Here is a 26,272-nt window from a genome sequence, read left to right as displayed (position 1 = left end):
ACAACATTCGTGAACAATGTTCACAAACCATATTCATTAATAAAACTCTTTTGAATATGTTAAATAAACAATAAAATAAAATAAAATAAAATAAATAAATTTAAATTATCAAACTCAATAACCAATCAAACAACTAAAAGTTACAAACAATCAAACAAACTTGAATTGAGAGCTTGATAACATCTAAACGAACCAAGCTCGAACCAAACTCAAGCCAAGTTTGAATTGAGAGCTTGATAACATCTAAACGAACCGAGCTCAAGTCAAGATTCAAACAAACTCAAGCTCATAAAAAATAAATCAAGCCAAGGTTGAACACTCATTTCAAAAGATTGGTTCATTTTAAGCTCGGCTTGGCTCGGCTTGGTTATCTTATTAAACAAACTTGAACACTCCAAATCTCGGTTGGGCTCGACTTGTTTACAACCCTATTAATCACCATTTATATACTAATCAATATTATAACCCATGCTTAACTAATCCTTCTAAAATTAATTTAAGTTAATAACTGAATAAATCCTTCTAGCAATTAACGTATTTGAATCATATAGTGTTGTTTTTTGCAATCTTTAATTTGTTTATATTCTAAATTCTGAATCAGTAAAACCGAAAGTGAATATATGATTTAATAATTTTAAAACTAACCTTAGCGATTTGATATTTTTGAAAACTTACTTGCGTTGTTTAGTAAAAGCTGAAACTTCAATTTGAAATCAAATCACTCTTAAAAGGACGTATATACGAAATTTAAGAAATATAGGAGTGTTTATGTAAACACGCTGATTTTTTTTTATTTTGTTAAAAAGCCCTCCAAAAAGAGTTATTTATGTATCCCGGAACAAGATCGTGTTTCCGCCCCCTTTCTCGCGTCGCCCGACTCACAAATCGCTGTCGCGCACCGGCACGACCGAGTCGGCTCGTCCTTTCTCGGCACCGGACGGCGCCGGTATCTCCAATATTCATCCATCGCCTCGCTCGCCTCCCTCGCCTCTCAGCATCTCCTATCTCCAACCGTTCATCTCACCCATTCGGCCTCTCCCCTCTACCTCTCAGTCCGCACTCTTCCTCTCAGGCAGGCCTCCTCCGTTTAGCGTATGCGATCAGTGTGAGTTTTCTATCCTTGTCGTAGTTTAGAATCTATATGTGCCGTAATGGTTAAAATCATTGTTTTTGATGGCCTTCATCTTGAGCAGTCCCCAGGTGATCGAATATTGAATTGCATTGGCAAGGAGAGTTCCACAAGGACCTATTTTGCAATTTATTTTTGGATAAATCGCAGTGGGGGTAAGTTCTTTTTCCCCTCTCTCAAATAGGGAGGACTCACAAGAAAGGGTATCGTGGATAGGCATACCTAATATTGTGGGAAGTTCCAACATTGTCTTTTTTACTTGCGTACTTGTAATTGTTCATATGCTCTTTATGGACTTTGTTTTTGTTGATCATGAGCATATATGAGTTGTCACTTAATTATCTGGGATTTAAAGCATGTTGCTATCTGTTGTTATATTTATGCAGTATCTGGAATGTATTATGCAGTTTTTTTTTTTTTTTGCGCTATTAGTTGTTATAGATTGTCAATTACCTTATATTAAGGGATCGTAAACCTGGGTCATATCTAATAACTGAATGATTGTTCTTTTCATGGATGTGGAATATACAGGATGTTGATTGTATTGCAGACAGGGTCTTCTGCCCATTAGGTTGATCTCTGGACCATTTAGTAATTATATTGGTTTTTTAACATTAGCGAAATGTGATTTGATTGCATAGCACACTTGGGCTACCATTGGTAGTTTTGCGAGGGTTGGATTACACCTTTTGCCTCAGTATTGCAGAATGGGAGGGAGCAGGGATTCATGTTCATTGAATAGGTCCAAATATGCTCATGGGTTGGTATTTGGTGGATTGCAGTGGATTCATGTTCATTGAAGTTAGGGGAGGATTATTTTACTTTCTTGCAGACATAATTATTTATGTTGTGGTTCACGGTATATTTTATTATTTGATGTTTACCTTATCATCATACTACATATTGCTTCACCTACTCAGTCTTCCTTACTGACTTTTAGATTAAGGTGGGTTAAGATCTGACTATTGCAAGATGGAAGCTCTAAGGATATCATGTAGATTATTTCAAGAATTTTAGGTTTTATTTTTTTTTGGTATCTTTTAGGAGAACCAAGGAATTCCTCGAATCTCTCAGAAGTTCTAAACACCCTCTTTTCATGATCTTCAAGTGGCAAGAGAAGTGAAGTCAACAAAGAAAATTAAGTAGGCACAAAGTGAAATGAATAAGTAAGGTGGAACCCTAAATAATAAATTAAATACACGGGTGTGCCTTTTTCTTAGATACAAATAACATCCAACTAATTGCATATGTGTGCAGAATCATAAATTCAGATTCACTACTTGATTTATGACTAATCAATTCTGTTTAAAATATTTAATCAAACATTAATTAATTGTTTGATGTATTTAACTTAATTATAAACTTAATAAAACCTATTCTATAAACCCTAATCTCCTCATGCAATTTACCAACTAAAGAGTTTGAGATTGATTTCTCTGCCTTCTACCAGTGTCTCACACAAGATAGATCATGTCATCTTCTACCTCCTCTTCTCTACCGCCACTGATAATATGATGATCCTTGATCCCCCCTGCTCCATTATTTTGCTTCGAGATTTATTTTTGCTTTTTGAGTTTTAGATTGGGCTGATGTTTGCACTAAAACAACTAATTTTTCAAATTTCTTCCAATTCCTTCCCTTGTTGATCAATTTCCAATGATTTCATTGTATTTTTTTTTTTCATTTAATCTTTGTTTTGTATGATGTCTGAGAAATCAGATCGGTGCTTGATTTTCCATTCTAAATTTCAATTCTTTTGCTCTAGAGACAAGCCTCACTACTGGTCGGTGCGTTCTTGTGCCATTTATTCAGTAACCATCTCTTTCAACAGTTTAACTCTAGGTATTCCATGCTCTTTTTTTGCTATATATTAGCTATAATCTACTATCTATAAACAACTAGGTTTAGCTTGAATAGACTGAAATGCCATTGAATGAATGCTCTCCTCTTGGGGAAACAATAATGTTTGGTTTGTGTAAGAATCTATCACTAATGAATGACAGAAAGGTAGATGAAAACTAGTTGACCTTTTAGGTCATAGAAGCTGTCCATGCTTGATTTTCCATTCTAAATTTGAACTCTTTTGCTCTAGAGACAAGCCTCACTATTTGTTGGTGTGCTCTTGTGCCATTTCCTGAGTAAGCACCCCTTTCAACAGTTTAACTTTAGGGATTCGGTGCTCTTTCTTTGGCTATATATAACCTAAAACTTGATTGTCGATGATGCCTTGAAACACTCTAGTTTGTGATTCAAATTTTTGAGGAAGTGGCGATTGTGATATAAAAGGTTATGGGTTTAATATCTACATCAGTAATTAAATTATGGTGATGCCATCTTTGATAATTAAGAAGCATATGGCGATGCTATATTCCTTATTCTGTAATCTTTTTCCAACCAAATTGTTGTGCATCAATCTTGTTTATATTTCAGTATTATTTTGATCACCAGAATTTTTTCTATTTTTTCAGCAGAAGCAATTTAAAAAAAAAAAAAACTATGTAAGTCAAAAGATCTAATTCAACTGTTTTTATAGTTAGAAAATAAAATACTTTTCTGTTTTATGTGATAGATGGCTTTACCTCAAGCTATAAAAGCTGGACTTCCCTGCATGAATCTTCTTAGAATGACAGCTGTGCCAATATTAAAGCAACTATATTTGGAGGAAAGACTGCTCAGAAGCTCAGCAGAGAATTGGTGTATCATTAGTCATGGGACAAGTCTTCCCACCATAGTCATGGGTATATCAGGGTATGTATTTATAGTTGTTATGTTTCTTATTTCGCCAGCAAATCTCCCTTTGACATGGCTATAATTGTTTATATCTTTCTCCTTGTATGATTTGGACATTCAAGGATTGTTCATCCGTTATTAATAAGACTGACAATCAGTATAAAACTATAACATAGGAGGCCTTCAGAACTTGTTGAACTAAAGCCTGTGCTTCGTGATCAAATCCCTGTGATCAGAAGATTTTCTGGTGGAGGCACGGTTATCATAGACAATGGCACACTTTTTGTCTCTTTGATTTGCAACAAGAATGCTATTCCGGGGCTGCAACCTTATCCTCACCCGATTATGTCCTGGACTGGGCAGTTATATGGTCAGGTGCTTTGTGAGTTTGGTGATTTCCATCTTCGTGAAAATGGTATGTAGAAAGAATTTCAACTAATATTGTGAAGGTTGTTTGTTACTTGTCTTTATGTTTTGTTGAATGCTTCAATCATTCGGCTGGGGTTATACTTATACCCTTCTACACAGCATGACCCACCCATAAAATTGGTTCCCATTTCACATCTTCTGTGTTTATATCAGATATCCTTGAGACCTACAATTACTCAGGCCTTATATCCATGTCTGAATATAGAACCAGATGGAGTCCTAATAACGGCCGTTGTGCAATCTTCCATCTTATGATATGGATATTTTGCCATTTCTAGTCTCCATCACACCGAGTATGATGCTCGTACTGTGCAAATACCTTTCAACCGTTGCTAAATAATCATCTCAGCCATTTGTCTAAGAAGTTCCTTATATATATATTATAATCTTAGTAATTTTCTACTTGAAGTTTTGCATGAACTCTTTTTTATTTCTATATTAAATATTTGTGGTGAAGGTATTCTGAATGAACTTTATTAAATTTTCAGATTATGCATTTAATAGTCATAAATTTGGTGGAAATGCTCAGTCCATAATTAAAGATCGATGGATCCATCACACATCATTTCTTTGGGATTATGATGCCAAGAACATGGAATATCTTAAACTACCCAGCCGAGCTCCCAAATACAGATCGGTACAACTCTTTGGAAGTTAATATATTTAGGAAATGTGATACTTTTGTAATTGCCTCCGAGTTAATTTTATGCAGTTATGTAATTCTTATTTGGAAACTAAAATTGAATTTCTTGTCAAAAAATTTTCTTCCCAGTGATGTTTGTTGGTTGATCTAGAAAAAAATATACTATATATCTCAATGTGTAAATATCCTAATACTTTGCCAATTTTTTTTCAGGCACGATCTCATGTAGAGTTCTTATGCCGAATGAAAGATTATGTGCCATCAAGAACATCTTTTATCGAAGGCACCATCAAGTCTCTTGGAGGCCACTTCTCGATTAGACCGTTTGATCTGGATGAACTTGGTAGCCTTTCTAGTTCTTTGTCTGGTTCCACCAAACTGCTGACGAGGCAAGAATTGGAGGAAGCATACACATCTCAATGTGTAGCCGTAAGATAGTTTTGTGTTGTTATCAGAACTAGATATTCTTCATTCAACACTATTACTACATTCATTCAGCACTATTACTACATGAAGAATGATTATTAAATTTTTAGAATAAATTATTCAAAATCGTGAGGATTTTATTTGTTATATGCCATGTAATAGTTAGCAACTGTAGCTCCACCTGTTTTTTCCCCTTGATAAGCCGATCAAGCAATATATTGGCTGTTTTAACTCCGAGACTCTGATGATGGTTGACATTACTTGGATATTAATATAGTTGTCATTGTTGATCCAGATTACGTGTTTTTTATATTGGTGAGTTCATAGACAATAACGCCAATTATCATTAGTCTAATTAAAATCTATACATGATTGAGAATATAATTTTTTTTCTATTATATTTTTTTTATTTTTAATATATTTTTTAAAATATAGAAAATAAAAATGAGTAAATAAACTAAGCAATTGAAAAAAAATGTGCTTCCCTCAAGTTTTTCATCCTTGAGTGAGATTTAACTCAATTTTCTATATGTTTTCCTTTTGCCATGAAAATCTCATCATGATAGCATGGCGATTTCTACAAAGAGTAACAAGCATTAAAGGGTTCATCGGGTGTTCCTTAGCAAAATCATTCCAATGCCTAAGTTAGTCAATGTTTCGATAATAGAAGAAAAAAATTAAATGTGAAAGGTAGAGTTCGATAGCCTTTTTTCCATATACTTGACTTTTATAAATATGAGACCTCCCTAAAGATCATGAGAAAGATAATGGGAGATTAGAGAGGGATCATGAGTGAGTGGGGATCATTGCCCCAGTGTTTATCAAGTCCTAGACATGTCACCTGGGCTCTGTGTTGACCGGGTCCAGCTACGTGGGCCATGTCATCTTTCCCGCATCACAAATATCCCCTCAAGTCTAGTCAAAAGAGGTTGTAGTCCGACTGGCTAGACAATTATCATGTCAACAGATGTTAGGGGCCACATGGTTGAGGCACCATGGTCTAAAGTAGTTGGCCACTGAAGTAGAGTGCCTCAGGCTAAGTTGAAAGAAAAGTTATAATTTCTATTCAGAAAGTACTATAAATGCACTCGAACCTGGTGGTAAGATGATAAAGTCGACACGGAGAAGTGTCGATGGACGTCACTGTCTATGGCAGAGGTATATAGATAAGTAGATGGATGCCTATGTTCCAGTAAGGGGAAATAACTCGATCTACAACTATAAGCTCGATCTCATGACTTGTGTACCGGTGGAGTCGGAGAGATAATAATAAGCTCGATCTCATGATTCTCGAGTCAGGAGAGGATAGTAAGCTCGATGTCACGACTCCCCAATACCCATAGAGTCGGAGAGAGAATAGCTTGATCTGCGACTATGTCCAACTCAGGAGAGAATAGTAAACTCGATTCATGACTATGTCCGAGTCGAGAGAATAGTAAACTCAATCTCATAACTCCCAAGTGCCAGTGAAGTTGGAGAGTGAATAACTCGATCCGCTACTATGTCCGGGGCGGGAGAGAATAGTAAGCTTGATCTCATGACTCCCAAGCACTCGTGGAATCGAAGAGAGAATAGCTAGATCCGCGAATATGTCTGAGCTAGGAGAGATTAGTAAGCTCGATCCACGACTATGTCCGAGTCGAGACATTTGGTAGGAAGACCTGGTGGAGTCAAGTGGTTATACAAATGGCAAGTTTGGTAAGCAACTGGAGAGGAGTGATCTAGTGAGGACGAGTCCTAGTTAGATAGTAGGTGTCGGCCCAACTTAGATCTATCTTGGAAATCTAAGTTGAGACCAAGACTAGATCCTAGTCTTGGTTAGACAGGATCTAATTCACAATTCATACCTTTGTTCTTCTATTCTTTTGTAGGGACATATTGTGTTTAAACTAACATTTCCAAGAAATTTCATTGGAGGCAGCTCAGATGATTAGAGAGGCACCTCAGGTGAAGGAGGGTGCTCCTAGTGGAGATGTCTCTGATTGCTGGAGGTGTCTCTGATTACTGGAGGCATCCCAAAGGTGATAAGCATGAAGGATGAGCTTCGAGGCATTGGAGGTGCCTTAAATTCATTGGAGGCACCTTGAAGAGGATAAAGATTGAAGTTTCAAATCAAATCAGCATGTATGGAGGCGCCTCGGATGAACCGAGACACCCCCAATGCCCTATAAAAGAAGTCTTCGGCCACAACTCTCATCACCGATTCTGATACAAGTTTCTACTCAATTTTGTTGTGCTTTTATCTTGCAACTACTGTGTTGCACTGAATTTACACCTGAGAAAACTTATGCAGCAAGAACAACACCAACATTGAGCTTCAATTCAAACTGTGATTCTTGTCGATAAAATAGTGTTTTTGGTTTTTATTATACTTGCATAAGAAAGTATAGTGTGTTAAACTTTCTTCAATCTTGTATCTGACCTCTCTACCTGAAGGTTCTTTGGGAGTGAATTCAGTAGATTACCCAATCAAAATGGTCCAAGGGATTGTGAGTCTTGGAGTAGTAGTCGTTGGACAACTATGGACAACTACAATGAATCTAGTCGCATCATTGATGGAAATTTTGATGGTATGTTTGAACTCCTATTTTCATTAATCTCTTTTGGCTTTCATATCCTCTTTCTTTCTTGTCCTTGTTATATTGTTTCCTCAGTTCTTTTAGCATGGACAACGGACTGATACAAATTCCTATCTAATTCATTTTTATTTCTCTTTTATTCAACTTTCATGTTCTGGTAGCTCAAAAAGATTCTTACTTGCCTGGTTAGTTGTATTTTGCTGACAGATTGCCTTTCATTTACATGTGTTTATAATTTCGATGATAGAAGAAAAACTCCTGTTCACCATCGTTTGGCAGATTTTTTTGAATCTAGTATTAACAGATTTTATTAGAATGGACAATTTCAGAGCTTTTTTTAAATAATACTGCATTATATTTTGAATAGGGAATTTCAATTCTTACATCTTTGAATATGCTTTTAATTTTGACTGATTCACATCTTGGTTCCTGTCTTTCCTCCTTTTCGTGTTCCTTTATTTAAAAAATATTTCATGCAGAATATATAGGCTAACAACAATGTGCATGAAGACAGACAAGTGCTGATTGGTCCCCCAGATCACATCCGTACAAGGATACACTTAGATGCAATGGACACTTGTGGTTCTTGTACTTGGATTTTGAAGATGCTTAGTTACCACAAATGTTCTCAGATGCCACCCCTTAATGTATAAAAATGCTTTTAAATGACCAATTTTACCACAACTAATATCTACACATTTGGCTCTAAGATATTTTTGTCATTTGTTGTTTGTTCTTGTAGTTGCATCATAATGATCTGATATTGTTTATTCTTGAACTTGCCACTTGTTTCTTCATTGGTTGCTCTTTCTTGTATGTTCATGATTAGAAACTAGGCTTATTTGATTTTGTACATGTAAATCTTTTTGCTAGAAAATATTCGCGGACTAAAAGAAGGGAAGTCTGTTCAGGTGCCAATATATGATTTCAAGTCAAGTAATCGCATTGGATACAGGTAATAATTAACAGTGGTTTTATTATATATATGTGTAATTAGTAGGTAGCGGTGCAGAGTGCACTAGAACTTCCAGTTATTCTTCATAGGATAGATTCATCATCCTTGTTTTCTTCTTGGCAGCACTGTCGACGGCCCTAGCTCTAGGATTGTTTTTCTTGAAGGGATTTATGCTTTAAGTGAGAAGTTGCGTCCTCTACTTGATCTGTGTGTTTCTGTGACTGGTGGGGTACATTTTGACCTTGTTAAAAGGGTTTTGTGGGACATACAGCGTGCCAGATAAGAACCTGAAGAGATTATTCATCAAATTTCAGAAACAAAGGAGAAAACTTGTTTATTCTTCTGCTAATTAAATTTTAAATTGACACTAGTAAGTTCATTTACTTGAATCTCCTGAGCCCTGGCCATTTATACCGACTTCTCTATATTATGCAGGTTTATCCAATGTACAAGGCGTTCATTGAACCAGACTTGCAAACAGCACATATAAAATTCTCCAACAAGTTCAATCCATTTACAGGCTTCCAGAATCCAACCTACATTCTAAAGGTTAGTCTTTGGATTTTTTTGGCATATATGGTTGCTAATGTTTGGAGGCATGGTATTTGCAAACTGTTTATATTGATGTCTTCAGCTAATTTCGCATGAAGCTTAAACTTGTTTCTAATATTGCAGTCACCAAGGAATGTACCAGTGGGTCAAATCAAGTCTGTTCTTTCCCAAGAACACAAAGAAAGCACAGAAGAAACCTATGATATATACTTATTGCCACCAGGTGAAGACCTGGAAGCATGCTAGTCTTATTTAAGAATGAGAAACAGGGATGGAAAGTATAATCTCATTTGAGGTATGCTATCCTGAATAATTCCTGTGCAATTTTTATTTAATGTGACTTATGGTTTATGGATGAGGATCATGTAAATTTGTCATATTTCTTGAAACATGTTTGATGTAAAAGAAAATTCTGTTTTCTTGATTGGCATTGTATGCATATTTCCTGATTTTGCTGACTCTTGAGTTATTTGTCACAAATATCCAATGGGATGAAGTTGTGAGCTTTTGTTAAATGCATTGTCTATCTTCAGCAATATTTATTTCAAGGATTTTCTGTATTCACATGCCTAGTCGTATACTTCTTTTGCATATCTTCTTTTGCTTGTATATAGTTAGTGTGTATTCATATGCCACTGTGACCACTGGCTATTTGTGAATTCCAGGAATGGGTAACTTATAATCCCTTCATCATATCACCCGGAAGTACTTTTGAAGTTAGTGTGCATCTTCTTGGTGGGTTAATGGGGCTAGGCTATACCATTGCAGCTATTCTGAAGAGAAGTAGTCGCATGATTTATGATGACAAGGTGGTTATGAAAATTGATTGGTTAGAGCAACTTAATCACCGTTACATTCAGGTAACTGGAATGCATATGTAAACGTTAATTTTTATCTGGAGTGGCTTGAACATTCTTGTATTATGTGTTGATTTGAATATTGTATATTGGAAGATACTTCAACATAGTTCCAAGTCCTTCCACGTTTAATTAAAAGGAAGATACTACTGATAGACTTTGGGTTTAATTATGAATTGTCGTTCAGTTAAGTTAACTTTAGATCCAAAAGGGTTACTTCTTTATTGAAGAGTAGGCATATTTATATATACAAACTAGAATTTATCTTAGGAAACTATTATTAGGCTAATTGAAATTTTTTGTCTAATTGACCCCTCTCTCTCTCTCTCTCTCTCTCTCTCTATATATATATATATATATTAATTACCTAATATATAGATATAATATGGTAACAAATAGTATATACATATATGGTAACTATTATATATAATATTTCCCCTCAAGTTGGAGTATAGATATTAATCATACCCAACTTGTTATAATAATAATTAACCCGAGCCCCACTTAAAGCTTTTGTGAAGATGCCCTCGAATTGTTCTTCAATCTTCACATGTCCTGTAGAAATCATTTTTTGTTGAATTTTCTCACAAACGAAGTGACAATCAATTTCAATGTGCTTAGTTCACTCATGAAACACATGATTCGTTGCAATACGAAGAGCAGCTTGGTTATCACATCATAATTTTGCTGGTACTGAAATTTTAAGTTCTATTTCAGTCAAGAGTTGATATATCCACATTATCTCACACAATTTGTGTCATAGCCCTGTATTCTAACTCTGGATTGGATTGTGACATAACGTTTTGCTTCTTACTCTTCCATGAGACTAAATTTTTTCCAACAAAGATAAGTAGATCTTTTATCCATTTTGGAACCTGTTAATTTGCATTCGAAAAACATTCAATATGAGTGTACCCATGACTTTTATATACGATACCTCGTCTAGGTGCTCCTTTTAAATAACATAAAATTAGTTTTAACATTGCCCAATGATGAACGGTTGGAGATGATATAAACTGCAACACTAACCGAATATGCAATATCTGGACGAGTTACAGTAAGGTAATTCAACTTCCCAACCAACCTTTGATATCTCTTAGGATGTTCAAATAGTTTCCCATCTCCTGTGAGATGCATGTTCTGAGTCATTGGAGCACAAGGCTTTGCCCCCAATTTTCCTATCTCATTAATGAGTTGATAACATATTTTCTCTAAGATAGGAATATACCTTTTTTACACCTCATAATCTTAACACCTAAGAAATACTTCAATACCCCAAGTCTTTCGTATGAAATTGAGTATGATTGAAAGATTTAAGATATGAGATTCTCATAGCTTCCAGTGATAACAATATCATCCACATATACAACTAATAGAATGATACTAGCTACTGATTGCTTATAGTCAGACTTACTCTTCATCGTACCAAATTTTTCAACAACCCGACTAAATTTTCCAAACCAAGCACGAGGACTTGTTTCAAACCATACAAAGATTTCTGAAGACGACAAACTTGCCCTGACTCTCGAACAAATGTCAATTTTGCGACAACAGAAAAAGTATCAAAAGAACCCACACCATAGGTCCGAGCATAGCTTTTAGTGACAAGACGTGCTTTAATCTGGTAATTGACTCATTCGGAGTGACTTTAACTGCAAATATCCATTTGCAACTAATAGCCCGTTTCTTTGAAGGTAGATCAACCAAATCCCAAGTGTCATTGTCATCTAAAGCATTTATCTCCTCTATTATTACATCTTTCCAACCAAGATGAGATATGGTCTCATGGATATTTTTAGGAATAAAGACAGAATCAAGTGAAGCAATAAAAGAACAAGAGGAAGACGATAAGTCGTTATAAGAAACAAAAGAAGTAAGATATACATTGATGTTTACCTTTGTGTAATGCAATAGGAAGACCATCACTTTGGACTGGATCTGAATCTGATAACAAAGTAGTAGATGCAGGACATGAATCAGGAGATTGACGCCCGGAATAAACTTGAATAATAGGTGGCTTGATAGGAGTCGGTTCAGTGTAGAGGACGTGACAGAATACACCAACAAATCTTCCTCCTCCTTTCGATAAATTGGAGTAGGTGACGATGGGAAATAAGGTGTGACTTCCATGAAGGTAACATCAATTGAGATAAGATATTTGTTAATACCAGGGTAATAACACCTATAACCTTCCCAAAGAGTGAAGACGAAAATAACCAAGGAAGATACACTTCAGAGACTTGGGATCTAATTTAGTAACATGCGGACGAATATCTCAAACAAAATAAGTGCTATTAAATATCCTGGGTTTAACAGGAAACAATGACTTCGTAAGGGATCTCACCATGAAGAATTGTGGATGGCATGCGGTTAATGAGAAAACATGCTGTAGAAATTGCATCAGCCTAAAAAATTTTTGGGAACATTTATTTTGAATAAAAGGGTCCGTGCAGTCTCAAGAAGATGTTTGCTTTTACGTTTAGCCACACCATTTTGGGATAGAGTATCAACAAGAGGTTTCATAAAGCATGCCATTCTGATTCTTATAAGATTGGAATAAACCTGACGTATATTCCTTGGCATTATCACTTTGCAAAGTACGGATGGACGTATTGAACTGAGTTTTAATCTCCACGCAAAAGGTACAAAACAGAGAAAATAACTTAGAGCGATTGTTCATTAAATATAACCAAGTTACACGAGAATAATCATCTACAAAAGTAACAAAATACCTAAAATCGGATTTAGACAAAATAGGACAAGGTTTCCAAATATCAGAATGAACTAATTCAAAAGGAATAGTAGCACGTTTATTTACTCTAGGACTTGAACTAAGACGGTGATGTTTTGCAAACTGACATAACTCACAATTTAAGACAAAACTTTTTGAGCAAAGGGAGAGATGGATGTGCCAACCTACAATGATCCTTGAAAGGAGAAGTGACACTTGAGCAAGTAGAAGAATTTGGGAGCAGTGTGTTAAGAATGTAGAGGCCTCCAGACTCATGTCCTTTACCAATAATCTTTTTCGTTAAAAGATCCTGAAATAAACAATGATTAGGAAAAAATGTGATGCAACAATTAAGATTGCGAGTTAGTTGACTAACATACAACAAATTAAATGATAAACTATGTAAATGTAAGATAGGAGAGTAGGATTAATAGTGCCAGACCCACAAACACAAGACGGAGATCCATCAGCTAACGTAACAGTAGGAGTGTTAGTTTTGGACTAAAAAATAGAAAATAAACTAGAATTACCTATCATATGATCCGTGACACCATAATCAATGACCCATTTGGAGGATAAAGAAAGAAGACATACGTTTTGTTTACCTGAATCAATAATAGCAGTGACAGAGGGAGATGAAGATTTGAGTAATTCTTGATATATTGTGAACTTGGCAAATTCATCCGCAGAGATAATAACTGATTTATTAGAGGCATCATTAGTGGATGCAATATGGGCCAAGTATTTTTGCTTATTTTTATGCTGAAGTTTTCTACAATCAAACTTCGTATGACCTGACTTACGACAGTAGTTGCATATAATACCGTTGGGATTTGGCGTTCGAGTATCAAAGTCCTGTGAGTGACCTCCTTTGTTTCCACTGCGACCAGTTGATCTTCCAGACACATAACTATTATTGTGACTCATCAAAGCACTACTAAGCGGAGTGGGTGCAATATTTATTGTATGGAGAATACGACTAAATACATTTTGTAAAGAAGAGACCTCAAAGCTAGAGAGAACTTGAGACTTAGCAACTCAAATTTAGGAGATGGACCAGGAAGGAAGCTCATGATAGCCATCTACTCTCGTTGGCATTGTTGAACCTTCACATCAGGGATAAAGGGCAACAACATATTAAGCGCCTCATGAAATAATTAATTAGAGGCTGATCTTGTTTTTCCATACGGTAAATTGCTTTGCAAACTTCATACATGCGGGAGAGATTCCCTTTTCCAGAGTATAGAAATTCCAAGTAATTCATTAGTTCTTTAACAAATTCACAGTGATTGATTAAATCAATTACCTATTAATACAATTCCGAATCTGAAGGAACAAATGTGCATCCTCTTAAGTCATGTCTGCTTCGAATCATCTTGATGTGGATCATCAGTCAAATGACCATCTTTGTTAATACTTCATAGATAAAGATGAATAATGTTACTCCAATTCAAATAGTTTGAACCATTTGGCTTATATTCTATCATCTTAGATCACAGGCACCACATCCGCTATAATAGAAGTCTTATTTTCTGTCATAAGACTTTATCTCAAAGAAAGTCAAATAAAAGAAGAATTTGAGATGGTCACCAGGATAAGGCTGATGCAGTCGCTGCTGTGTCGTGGAAGGAGAGCCGGCACCTGGTGAGGCGATGAACAGCACAGGCACAGTCGCTGCTCGGTGATGTGGGTGCTTCCAGCTGCTTGCGAGAGAGAGATCGAGGAAGGACCAGCAAAACAGAGCCCAAAGAGAGTCAAAGGAGGTCGATCAAGGAGCGAGGAAAAAAAAACAGAAGACTTTCTTTCCTCTGTTCCTGCGAGTAAGAGAGCAGGCTGCAGGCACCTCAACAATTCTGGATCTGCTCGATCTGGCAGCAATAGAAAATCAGGATGCAGCGGCTGCTCTGAGAGGAGAGCAGCAAGCGAAGGCTTCTCTGTTTTCTGCCAAAGGAAGTTGCAGCAGCTACTGTTGCTTGGAGAGGAAGCAGCAAGGAAGACTTCTTGGGCTGGAGGCGGCAGTGTGAGGCAGCAATCACCATCGTCGGAGGCAACAACAAATCTAAGCAAGAGGAGGACATGGCGGGAAGGGCCGTCCAGGAGGATTGCAGAACCCAGATCTTGAAGGAAATTGAAAGAGAAGGGGATAGAACGACCTTCACGCGGCTTCGGTGCTGAGGCAATCGTCTTTGTAAAGAAACGAGGAAGGAGGGGAGGTGTTGACTGTCACGTTCAGGCCGCCAGGCTTCTACTTTGTGCAGCAGTGGAGGCGGACGCGAGGGAGTTTGTGTTGACGAAGAGGCAGTGAGTGCCATGAGGGAGAGGAAACACACGGACAGGAAAAGGGAAAAAAAAACCGTAATTTCGAATTTACTGCTCTGATACCATGTTAACTTTAGATCCAAAAGGGTTACTTTTTTATTGAAGAGTAGGCATATTTATATATACAAACTAGAATTTATCTTAGGAAACTATCATTAGGCTGATTGACAACTTTGTCTAATTGACCTATATATATATATATATTACCAAATATATAGATATAATATGGTAACAAATAGTATATACATAACTATTATATATAATAAGTTACGCTGTAATGAATTCTACAATATGTTCTAATTGGACTTGGTCATTTAGTCACTTTTTGCTATCTAGTAGTCGTTTAGTCATCATGTATGATGAAATAACTTATCCAATTAGCTACTAAAGTCAAAAGAATAGTCTTATGTATATTAGCATATGGACTACAGAAGATTCTTTTGTAGCTAATTGGATAAGTTATTTCATCATACATGATGACTAAACGACTTCAGTTTCTACATAGATAGAAACTGTATCTTACAGATGGCTTTTTCATGGTTATGCACAATGTAGTTATGGAAATTATTCTTAGTGATTTCTAATTTAGGATATTTTGAAATACTTTTGGTATTTCGAAATAGTATTCTTATAGTACACTTGCTACATTTTTATTGACATTCACTAGTCCCTACTGAGGATGCAGGACTGTTTTCATACATCTTGATTCTTATTTCCTATGATGGTTTTGTTCCTAATATCAATACTTGTGAAACTTAAAGTTATATGACAGCGTATTCACTATGACTTGGACCTCATGGTGCATTCTAAATGATCTAGAGCTTGTCCAAGTAGACTCTTCTCTATAACTAGTTACTTGGTGATATATTACTATCCTGTAGCCTTCCACAATTAAACTCAATGAAGCATCACTTGAAAGACTGATGAATTCGATATTACAATTGACATTGGTTAAGCATAAGGAATTCATGAACTCTAGTTTTCATGCACATAATGTAATCTCCCATTTAAAGGTAATCATCAAAGATGAGAGTTTGGAGTAGGGCTCTGACATCTTTATGTTCTCTGAGCTAGAAAGAAATTTTGTTCTATGCTTTTTTTAGCTGTCGTTTCTTCTGCACAACTGTGAAGAATTGTATACACGCGCCACCTGAGGAAAGAATTTAGTGGTCTGTAAACTTCAGCTGTTTGCTATGTTTCTTGATTTTTCATAACTTCTTTGATCATGTGCATTTTTGAGGAAGAGGAAAGGTGTTTGTTTTTTCTGTTTCTGTATTATAATTATAAAGATGTTGTGATTCATTATTCTTATGTACTTTCTATGTTTCTGGCTCAAAGTCCTTTTTGTTGATCATAAATTAATAATAGTTGTGATTATGAGAAAGGTGCAAGGAAAAGAGCGACTGTATGTTAGGCATATTGCAGAGCAATTGGGTCTGGAAGGTGCGTTCATTCCACGTACTTACATCGAACAGATTCAACTGGAAAAGCTTGTGAATGAAGTGATGGTATGGATTCTCTACAACAACTCTTATTGCACCTAGTTCCAAAACATTTGTCTTTTTTTCTTCCAATTGTTTTTGCATAATTTATATTTTTAACTGCAGGCATTGCCAGATGATTTGAGGACAAACCTCAGCATAGACGATGATATGGTCTCTAGTCCCAGAGAAGCACTCTTGCAGGCGTCTGCTCATAAGGTTGCCGTGAGAAATAAATTTCATAAAAGGTTTGTTTCTGTATATTAGCAATAGTAGTACTTTTGTTCTTATTCAGAATCACAAAATAAACATCGGTTACTTGGCCAATACACCATGCTACCATCTATTGTAGATGATCACATTTTACAATCCCTAATAAAGATTATTGGGTATTTTCTTTTTCTTGCATTTTCTACTCCTATCTGATCTAGCTTGTTTTTATGGGTACATCAATTGATGATTTGTCGGCGGATCTGACTTAATGCTTGTTGCTATTTTAAGGTACAACTATTTTGAAACAAATCTTCTGTCTATTTCCTCAGCGGAATATCTCATTCCTTCTCTACACAAAGGGAGAAAAATATTGCCAAACTCAGACTTGATGTCAACTGGAGAAGGTTTGAGAGAACCTCCTGAATCACCGGCAATCAGTCGGGTTAGTTGCCACAACGACAATATGCTCATTTGGTAGAAACTGGGAAATAAATAACAATTTTGTTGCATGCCTATATTTTTTGTTACAAGTGGTCTAATGTAACTTTTTTTTTTAATATACTTACCAATCCTGTATAGGAAGCTGTTAATCATCTGTCAGAGCAGATTTCTGCTCTAAATGAAAGATTCGATGAATTTAGTTCACAAACGGAAGAATACAATAAGAAGTTCAGCTCACAGAGAACTTCTATGAGCCAACAAAACTTGGCCCTCCAAGGGGAAGCCTGCAATGGCTCTGTCCCGACATCGCTGTTTGTGTCTAACTTGGGCAATGGCACCCTTCTGCCCACTTCATCGTCTTCTTCCCGACTGAATAAAGATTCTTCCCTATTGGATGAGGTACGTACCAAAATTCCATCTATTCTTTTGCTTCAAATACAACTAGTTCAAAGCTTCAGTGATGTTAAATCCTTTGCATTCCTAACAATCTTTATAAGTCGTCTAGTTTCTGCTTGCAAATCTTAGAATATTTGAAACCGCAAGTATCATCCAATGATTGTAGTCCTAAGAACTTCAGTGATGTTGATGCCTCCTTTCATTGACATCGACAAGATGCACGAGCGCTTGTCTTTGTCATCTCAGCAAGGCCTAACCGATATCAGAAGCAGATTGCTCAACTGGAATACAATAGGGATACTAGCGATGGGATCCATCGGCATTGTTCTGTTCAAAAATCTGAACAGGAATTAAAATGAAGCCTTTGAAGATCCCGATCGATGACTTTAGATATATTAACGTGTTCATGATGCACAATTGTGCAGGGCCTCAAGCTCAACGAGGAACACACTGGAATCGACAAAAGCTAACACATTGAAGTTTTGAAGGAGTCATGGCGCACCTTTCTCTGTCATGTTTATTTTATTGTTGGCCTGTGTTTTTCTTTCAGGAGAGCCAAGTTAGCAGTTGTATCTTTCGTCATGTAAAATATATTAATTAAAATTGATTTTTTGTTAGTTTGAATTAGGTATCTAACATATTAATTCGGTTCAGTTCTATTGAAAAATTAATTCAGCGTTGTTAGGCCAATTGTATATTAAGAAAAATTTATTTCGTCGAAATTTAAACCGGAGCTTTTTGAAAAATTGATAAGGTATTTTACTCAAATTAATTTTTAAAGATACGAATACTAATAAAAATTATTGTTATTTAACATACGTACCCATGCATATAATAGAGCTTAAATCTTAAAAACAAAATATAAAAGAATTGAAATTTTACAACTTTTTTTTTCTTCTGGATTTGTAACCCAATACAAAATTGGAAATTTTCAATTCATATATATATATATATATATAAATTTTTCCAAACAGCTTGTTCGACTATGACTCGGTACGTTTCTCGGCCACAAAAAGAGCCGCGGCAAAAGGTGCTCGCGAAAGCGTCGCCTTCCGCGGTCTACTCGCCACGCCTCGCGTCGGCGCCTCCGCCCACGGACCACAAAGAGAGAGAAGGCGGGGTAGCCGGTCGGATACCCTCGTTCTATCCGCCCACCGCATCGACCACTTCGATCTTCCGGTTTCGACTCCAATCTCCCCACGCCATCGCCTGCATTCCGCGGCGGAAAGCCCTGACATCTTGGTCTCCATGGCTAGGGCTTCGAATTTTGCGGTTTCGTGCGGGTCGGATTGGGGGTGGGCGGTCATGGCGGGTGGGAAGGGATTTGATATTCGAGTTGGGGCGTCTCTAGATCCGAGGGCGAGGTGTGGGGTTCAGTTCCCTCTTCAGGTTGGAATTCGATTTCAATAAACTTGTTGTTGTGTCTTTTTAGCTCTTCCTCCTTTCAAAAAGCTTTCTTTTTCGGGTGCTAAACCGAGCAAAATAGCTCTTATATTATAGCTTGTTGGAAATAAAAGACTAGGGAATTTGAAAGCAATTTCTAGATTTTTTTTTTCCCGAATTTCCTTTTTGAAATGATAAAAGTTTGGAAATTTAGTATTCTCAGATTTAGAAAATGTGGGAGTGATGGGATTTCAAAATCCCTTTGTTTCCTTCTCTACTAGCTGTCCAATCTAATTCAGTAATTTGCATGCTCGGAGAGAAACGTATAATAGTGAAGTACGTTGTGAAATGAAATCCTGAAAGCCATGAACTTGTTGTGAGTTGTTGGTCATTTCTTGTGTTTATGAGAGAGTTTTCTTAAATTCTGTGAGTTGTGAACTTGCTGGCTGCTTTTGAGTTTCCTTAAGTCTCTGTTTTCTATTGAGTTCCATTCTCTGTGATGCTTAGTAGAAACTGCGCATTTTCATCCATATTTAACCTGGAGCCGGTATGCTAGACCAATAATTGGTTTTTTACTTTCGGCAATTTATCAAAAGGCGTATCCAAGTTTTCGAATTTACCAAAAGGCGCATGCTACTTTGTTATTTACCAAAGGATGCATCTTTTTACGGTGTTTTTCCCATTCTACCCTTCTGATTACTTTTCTTTTTTATTTTCTCTATCATTTCTCTTTCTCTCCTCTTTCCTCCTCTGCATGCAACGTTTCTTCTCTTTCCTCTCCTCTTTTTTCCTCTCTTTTATACGTCGATCCTTCTAAAAATATTTTAACACCTCTGAGAAGCCGAAATAAATAATGAATATCATATTTGAACTCTTTGCGACCCCATAAATCCATCAGTGGGTTTCGATCAAAACTCACTGATGGATCTAGAGAGCTCTGATTGCATCCATTTCAATTCCTGTGGATTTCTGAGGTCGCAAGGAGTTCAAATATGCTATCCATTGTTTATTTCGGCTTCTCAGATGTGTTAAACTGTAATAAGGAAGAATCGTCAAAATTCTCCACATTGGGCCTGATATGGAATGATATTAGGCCCTCCATATCAGGCTGGAGAATTTTGGTGATTCTTCCTTATTACATTTTAATACCTTTGAAAAGCCGAAATAAACAATGGATGACATATTTGAACTTCTTGCAACCCCAGAAATCCACAGGAACTGAAATGGGTGCAATCGAAGCTTTCGAGGTCCATCAGTGGGTTTCGATTAAAATCCACTAATAGACCTAGAGAGCTCCGATTGCACCCATTTCAGTTCCTGTGGATTTTAGAGGTTGCAAAGAGTTCAAATGTGCTATCCATTGTTTATTTGGACTTCTCAGAGGTGTTAAAATATTTTTAGAAGAATTGACGTGCAAAAGAGAGGAAAGAGAAAAACGTTGTATGCATAGGAGGAAAGAGAAGAGAGAGAGAAATGATAGAGAAAATAAAAAAGAAAAGTAATTAGGAGGGTAGAATGGGAAAAACATGTAAAAATGTGTATCCTTTGGTAAATAACAAAGTAGCATGTGTCTTTTGGTAAATTTGAAAACCTGGATACGCCTTTTGGTAAATTGTCGTTTTACTTTTCAATATGGAGTTGAAAATAGTAAGGAAATATGGCTTGCTAGCAATGACAAGGTTATTATTATTGGTGCACTATCAATTTTATGTACTATTTTTAAAATTTTCTTTATGGTTGAAACGTAATGTACTAAATATTTTATCTTTTAGTTGCAACAAGTCATGAGTCCGTATTTTTTGGAATTGACTACATGGATAGTATTGCCATTGAATTCTATGTAAGATTATATGGCTAGTCATATTTATATCCATTAGCCACTCTTGATTATACGTAGCCTATATGCCTTTTTCCTTCAATTGTAATCAATTCTACTTTTGTAATTATAGAATCACTTAAATCGTTACTTGTGCAAAGAATTTCTAAGAAATTTTCTGTTTTACTTGTTTTGCTTATTGTGACAATGTCACAATTTAGCAAGTTATTTGCACCTTACAGGACATTACATCTGTATTTTTCTTGTTTTAAAACCCTTTTTTTTATTCTCATTGATAGCTGTTGATAATTTTACATTATAACTTCTCACGTACTGATTGCAAACTTTATCTGTTCACAGGACTGCACTTGCCATGCTCGGCCATTTTCTTTAAATAACCCCAGGAAAAGCTATTCTTCATCTAATCGAAGATTACGTGTTCATATGACATTGGTAGATGAAAGGGCCATTCGACCTCTAGAAGCTGCAAAACCTAATCATACCCTGGTCAGTGGTGAATTCATTAAGAAACAGGAATTAATTTGTGTAGGTTGTTGCTATAATAGAAAAACTAACTAGTCTCTTTGCAAGACCATACCAAAAGTACTTTGAATATATGTGAATAATCTTATTTTTCTTGATTTTATTTTTAATTTTTTAAACAATAACAACTCTATGACTTAATTTCTTTGCTTATCTTCTGCAGGCATATGATCTTGTCCAAGGAAGCCTTGTAAGAAAATTTTCTCCTTCATTCACCTGTTATTCTAATAGCTGTTTGACGACTTGCAAATTTTTGACCTCAATCCCAATGCCTTGTCCTTTCACTTGTAGAATAAAATAGTTATTAGTTTAATTACCTTCAAGCAATTGCTAGTTTGACTATAGCATTATAGCACTTGCTGGTACTCAAGTGATACCAAATTATAAAACCTAATTCACTGCTCTCATCAGACCTTAGATTCTAAATCAGGTTCTATAGTTTTGTTGAGCTGACAATTCCATGCTGCAGTTGTTAATGAGTAAATTGTCTATGATTTTCAAACTTGGAATCTACAGAAAGTATTCTGGCGTGTAGATTAAGTGGGAAAGTTAATATATAGATACAGAGAGTGTATAAATTCAGTTAATATAAGTAGGTGCCAGAGGTTTGATGCTAAGATTAACCAAAATAAATGTTTTTATGAAAAAAAATATTGGTGATCTCTGTAAATATGACTTTGTTCAAAAGAACACTGTAACTTGTTAGTGGCTCAACTTTTCTGGTTCATAATCAGACCAAGGCATTGGAATTCTTTGTTTAACCATCATTCCATGGTTTGGAGAACTCAATAGTATTTTCAGACTTCAGAACTTGAGGTCTATTTTGTCTCTCTGATATGCTAATTTGTGTATTTCTTTCCACTTTATCTAATGCAGGTGAGCTGGAATTATTTCATGGATAAGTCAATACCTGATCCACCAACTGCTGTTCTCTTGCATGGAATTCTTGGTTCTAGGAAGAATTGGGGTCAGTGAGCTACTCAAACTTGAAAGCTTCTCGCTTTTCTCAAACTGATATGCATTTTAGTGCTTTTCTAAGAAGTATACACAAATGGAAAGGTGATATTTTGGCAGTAATAACTAACTACAGGCTGACGGATTTATAAAAATAAATAAATGAGAAACTATAATATTGAAAATCTCAAAAAAAAAAAAAAGAGAGAGAGATTCACAAGCGACATTACTTTATATTGGTAATCTCACTTTAGTTTTTCTATTTTGCTTGGTTTCCTACTTTTAATTCATCTTCGTTGCACATAAATGTACAATTATGTGCAATACTATGAACAAAGTTTCTGTATTAGATAGAACTACAGATTAGTACATCAACGGATACAGAGTTGTAAGTGCCTGCTGAATCTGGTGAATAATGGTATAAAAATATTTCAGGTTCTTTTGCTAAGAGACTGGCGCAAGAGTTCCCAATGTGGCAGGTATACTCTCCAACACTTAACCCCTCTTCACTTTGCCAAAAGTGCCATTTAAACACTGAAAAATCAAAATGGTTTTGTAATTAAGTTGCTCTAGCCTTTCTTCTTTTTTTATTCTCCTTCTATGTTAGTGAGCCTAAAATAAGATGTGAAATGACATTGTCTATGTACGTGGGCAAAATCTTTACTCCTTTAATGCAGTTTCTTTTGGTTGATTTGCGCTGTCATGGTGAATCAGCATCGATAAAGAAGAATGGACCTCATACAGTTGCTGCAGCTGCTCTTGATGTTCTAAAGCTTGTAAGTTTTTTGATCATACTGGTTAAGTTTCGCATCGAATATCATCTGCATGTGAATATTTTACACATTTATTGTAGCATTTTGTCTTTAAACAGTTATATCTCTTTTTTACAGTTTAAGTGGAAATATCACATTGACTTAATTTTTACTGGGGCATTTTTCTAAAACCCATATAAGTTGTAGTTTTATTAATGAGAGAGCTCACCCAGTTGGCTTGTTTGGTCACTTGATGGCATGCACTGTACCTTATTGACGAGAGCGATGCCTTGAACAAGTTTACCTTCGCTTCATTACCTTGCCAATATATTTGTGGTTTACGGGCATACCGTATCAATCCATCCTGAAATTAGAAAATGTAAGATACTAAGCTTTGTTTAGAAAATGTAAGATACTAAGTTTTGTTTCCTTGATCTTGATCAATGTGTCTCTGGTTACTAAAACAAAAATGGTTGGTGGTTCTTTGATGTGAAAGTTGGTTTTTGATTCTTTCATATTACCTAGTGGTGATTCAATCACTTCTAAGAAACTAGAGAATTACAACATTAAGATGCAGTCGATTAATCACTCAGTGTAAATTTAACATCAAAGATGCTCTCTGTCTTCATTTTTTCAACCACAAAGTTGCTCTTGGTCCCATATAGTTGAACATCTCTTGTTAGCTTTTGGTTCAGTTTCTAGTGGCATTTGTTTCATGAGATAGTTGGTATAAGTTTGGAGGTAATTTTCCAATATGACACTTTGGCATCATACAGGTTGCACAACTCAGATTGATACCTCGTGTCTTAGTTGGTCACAGCTTTGGTGGCAAAGGTAATCTTCGCAAGTTTCTTTATTTTTGGTTGACATTTATTTGTTTGTTTGTTTTTTGCAATTTAATATTTTCTGATATGCCACTCTATCATCTTCTCAGTGGCCCTAAGTATGGTAGAACAAGCTGCAAAGCCTCTTGCTAGACCTGTCAGAGTAAGATCAAAATCTGAATTCTTACCATTGAATACCTGCTAATTCTATTCATGATTTTTGACCTTAGATTTTAATCATCCTCCCTTAAATATCAAAGGTAAGAACTTTGACTTTTGTCTTTGAAGGTTTGGGTTCTTGATGCTACTCCTGGGAAGGTTCGTCCTGGAGGAGATGGTGAAGATCATCCTGGTGAATTGATTGATTTTTTGAGTAAAATGCCTAAGGAGGTGTGCTTGCTTGACTATGAATTCTTGCACCAGTTGATTATTTGTTTATAGTAGTTAAATTATGTTTTGTGTTATTCGTTGTCCTATTTTCTTAATATGCTTGAAATTGTGTTTCTAGTTTTCTGAACTACTAGTCATTTCAAAATAGAGTTTAATAGGGATGTCATGAGACAACTTGTTTTGGTGGATACTGAATTTTAGTTTCATGAAATGCAAATTTATATGTTTCACATGAACAATGCTAATATCGCTTTGTTTTTAATTTTTTACTTTAAAATATAAAAATGGTTTTCTAGTAAGTATTTCTGATCATTTTGACTTATTATAGGTTGCTTCAAAGCAGAAAGTTGTAGATGCATTGATTCAGGAAGGATTTTCATCAGAGGTTGCGCGGGTATGGACATTTCTATGCTTTCTACCATTCTGACGGGTTAATCAAACTCATATTCTTCAGATGTCCATTCATTAATTAAAGCTACAGAATCATGAAATAGCTTAAAAACATAATTAAGTACATTGTTTAAGCGTTTTGTTCAAAAACTTAACCATGGAAGTATGATATTATTCCCAGTGGGTGGTGACAAATCTACAGCCAGCTAATCAGCCTGGTTCCATCTCATCATCAGGCTTCTCCTGGATATTTGACCTCAATGGCATCTCAGAGATGTACAAGTCCTATGAAGAAACAAATTTATGGTACAGAAGCACCCTGGTGCGATAGTATATTTCCATGAATATACATCTGAACGAGAACACTCTATGTTCTTGTAGGAAAACTGTTGAGAATGTTCCTCGAGGAGTTCATATGAATTTCTTGAAGGCTGAGAGAAGCTTACATAGATGGGCTCTCGAAGACCTTCGGAGGATCCATGTTGCCGAGGAGTTGGCTTCCGAGGCGGGAGCTGGTGTTGAGCTACATGTTCTTGAAGATGCTGGCCACTGGGTACTGCTAATCTACATTCTCGTTTCTTTACGCCGGTTCTTACTCTTGAATGTTGAGCAACTTATTCATTGAGGCTGCAAATGTAGAGGCATCAATTGGCTGTGCATACAACAGAAAGATTGAGATCTTGACCCAGGCAACCCACCTTTTTTTTACAAGTATTTTAAAAAAATCTTTAAAAATAATAATTTTAAAAACAATCAATAACGTAATGCCCTCATGAACTTATTTAATTACTTTGTAATTTTAGAGGTAAAATTATTTTCATGGGGTTGAAGATAGAAGATATAGGTATTTTGTAGGCAAGGTTAAACTCTTATGGTGCATTTTACATACAATAGTAAGCTTTGTGTAAGGATATTTTGAGGTTAATAGAATGGTGGGACTTGGGAGTCATTTCCTTGCGATTAAAGGGTAAATTTAGCAGCTTGTTACTGTAAACTGAAGAGGCAACTAAATGATAACCTCTTAAATGGTTCGACTAACCTGACCCATAATTTTTCTTTCAGGTGCATGCCGACAACCCGGATGGTCTGTTTCGGATTCTCTCATCCTCCTTCCTTGGATTGCGGAATCTGTAGCAGAAGTACATTTGTGAATCATAATCCAATTATGACTTTGGGTATTTTGAGAAGCAAGTGGAGGGTTGAATATCTAAGGCAGTTTATATTTAACTAGTGTTGTAAGTTATATACATTGATGTATTATTTTGTTCTTTTAACTTATCATTCGATTTCTTTACCCCCCTTGATTTTATACACAATTATTTTAGTACTGTCTTCTTCC

The 26,272-nt window shown here is 35.9% G+C and overlaps 3 protein-coding genes across 6 annotated transcripts; all 3 read left to right on the top strand.

Moving 5' to 3' along the window:
• The first annotated feature begins 836 nt into the window (after positions 1 to 836).
• On the top strand, positions 837 to 7,927 carry LOC122038963 (putative lipoate-protein ligase A). Of its 2 annotated transcripts, XM_042598952.1 has the most exons (7): positions 837 to 1,105; positions 1,194 to 1,284; positions 3,699 to 3,877; positions 4,036 to 4,274; positions 4,777 to 4,925; positions 5,145 to 5,360; positions 7,794 to 7,927. In XM_042598952.1, exons 3-7 carry the CDS (start codon positions 3,699 to 3,701, stop codon positions 7,806 to 7,808), a joined length of 798 nt encoding a protein of 265 aa, XP_042454886.1. In that variant the 5' UTR covers positions 837 to 1,105; positions 1,194 to 1,284; the 3' UTR covers positions 7,809 to 7,927. The 2 variants fall into 2 exon arrangements, with proteins under 2 accessions (XP_042454886.1, XP_042454887.1); XM_042598953.1 differs by lacking the exons at positions 837 to 1,105; positions 1,194 to 1,284 and adding an exon at positions 2,921 to 2,971.
• A 1,130-nt stretch (positions 7,928 to 9,057) lies between these two features.
• LOC122038962 (inorganic pyrophosphatase TTM2-like) lies at positions 9,058 to 18,508 on the top strand. Of its 3 annotated transcripts, XM_042598949.1 has the most exons (9): positions 9,058 to 9,261; positions 9,327 to 9,440; positions 9,567 to 9,738; positions 10,109 to 10,303; positions 16,736 to 16,858; positions 16,958 to 17,079; positions 17,333 to 17,486; positions 17,624 to 17,884; positions 18,098 to 18,300. In XM_042598949.1, the coding sequence occupies exons 3-9, from the start codon at positions 9,715 to 9,717 to the stop codon at positions 18,233 to 18,235; spliced, it is 1,017 nt and encodes a 338-aa protein (XP_042454883.1). In that variant the 5' UTR covers positions 9,058 to 9,261; positions 9,327 to 9,440; positions 9,567 to 9,714; the 3' UTR covers positions 18,236 to 18,300. The 3 variants fall into 3 exon arrangements, with proteins under 3 accessions (XP_042454883.1, XP_042454885.1, XP_042454882.1); XM_042598951.1 differs by lacking the exon at positions 18,098 to 18,300 and adding an exon at positions 18,307 to 18,508 and having other exon boundaries at positions 9,058 to 9,440; XM_042598948.1 differs by having other exon boundaries at positions 9,058 to 9,440.
• A 356-nt stretch (positions 18,509 to 18,864) lies between these two features.
• On the top strand, positions 18,865 to 26,227 carry LOC122038960 (protein ABHD11-like). Its single transcript, XM_042598941.1, has 13 exons — positions 18,865 to 19,270; positions 21,441 to 21,587; positions 21,787 to 21,813; positions 22,500 to 22,590; positions 23,013 to 23,056; positions 23,255 to 23,353; positions 24,106 to 24,163; positions 24,264 to 24,316; positions 24,442 to 24,543; positions 24,872 to 24,937; positions 25,115 to 25,239; positions 25,315 to 25,486; positions 25,996 to 26,227. The coding sequence occupies exons 1-13, from the start codon at positions 19,130 to 19,132 to the stop codon at positions 26,065 to 26,067; spliced, it is 1,197 nt and encodes a 398-aa protein (XP_042454875.1). The 5' UTR covers positions 18,865 to 19,129; the 3' UTR covers positions 26,068 to 26,227.
• The last annotated feature ends 45 nt before the right edge of the window (positions 26,228 to 26,272 follow it).

The sequence above is a fragment of the Zingiber officinale genome, chromosome 1A (genome assembly GCF_018446385.1).
Source record: "Zingiber officinale cultivar Zhangliang chromosome 1A, Zo_v1.1, whole genome shotgun sequence".
NCBI lineage: Eukaryota > Viridiplantae > Streptophyta > Magnoliopsida > Zingiberales > Zingiberaceae > Zingiber > Zingiber officinale.
The sequence above is the reverse complement of the archived record's forward strand: the minus strand, read 5'-3'. Positions and strand labels throughout refer to the sequence as shown.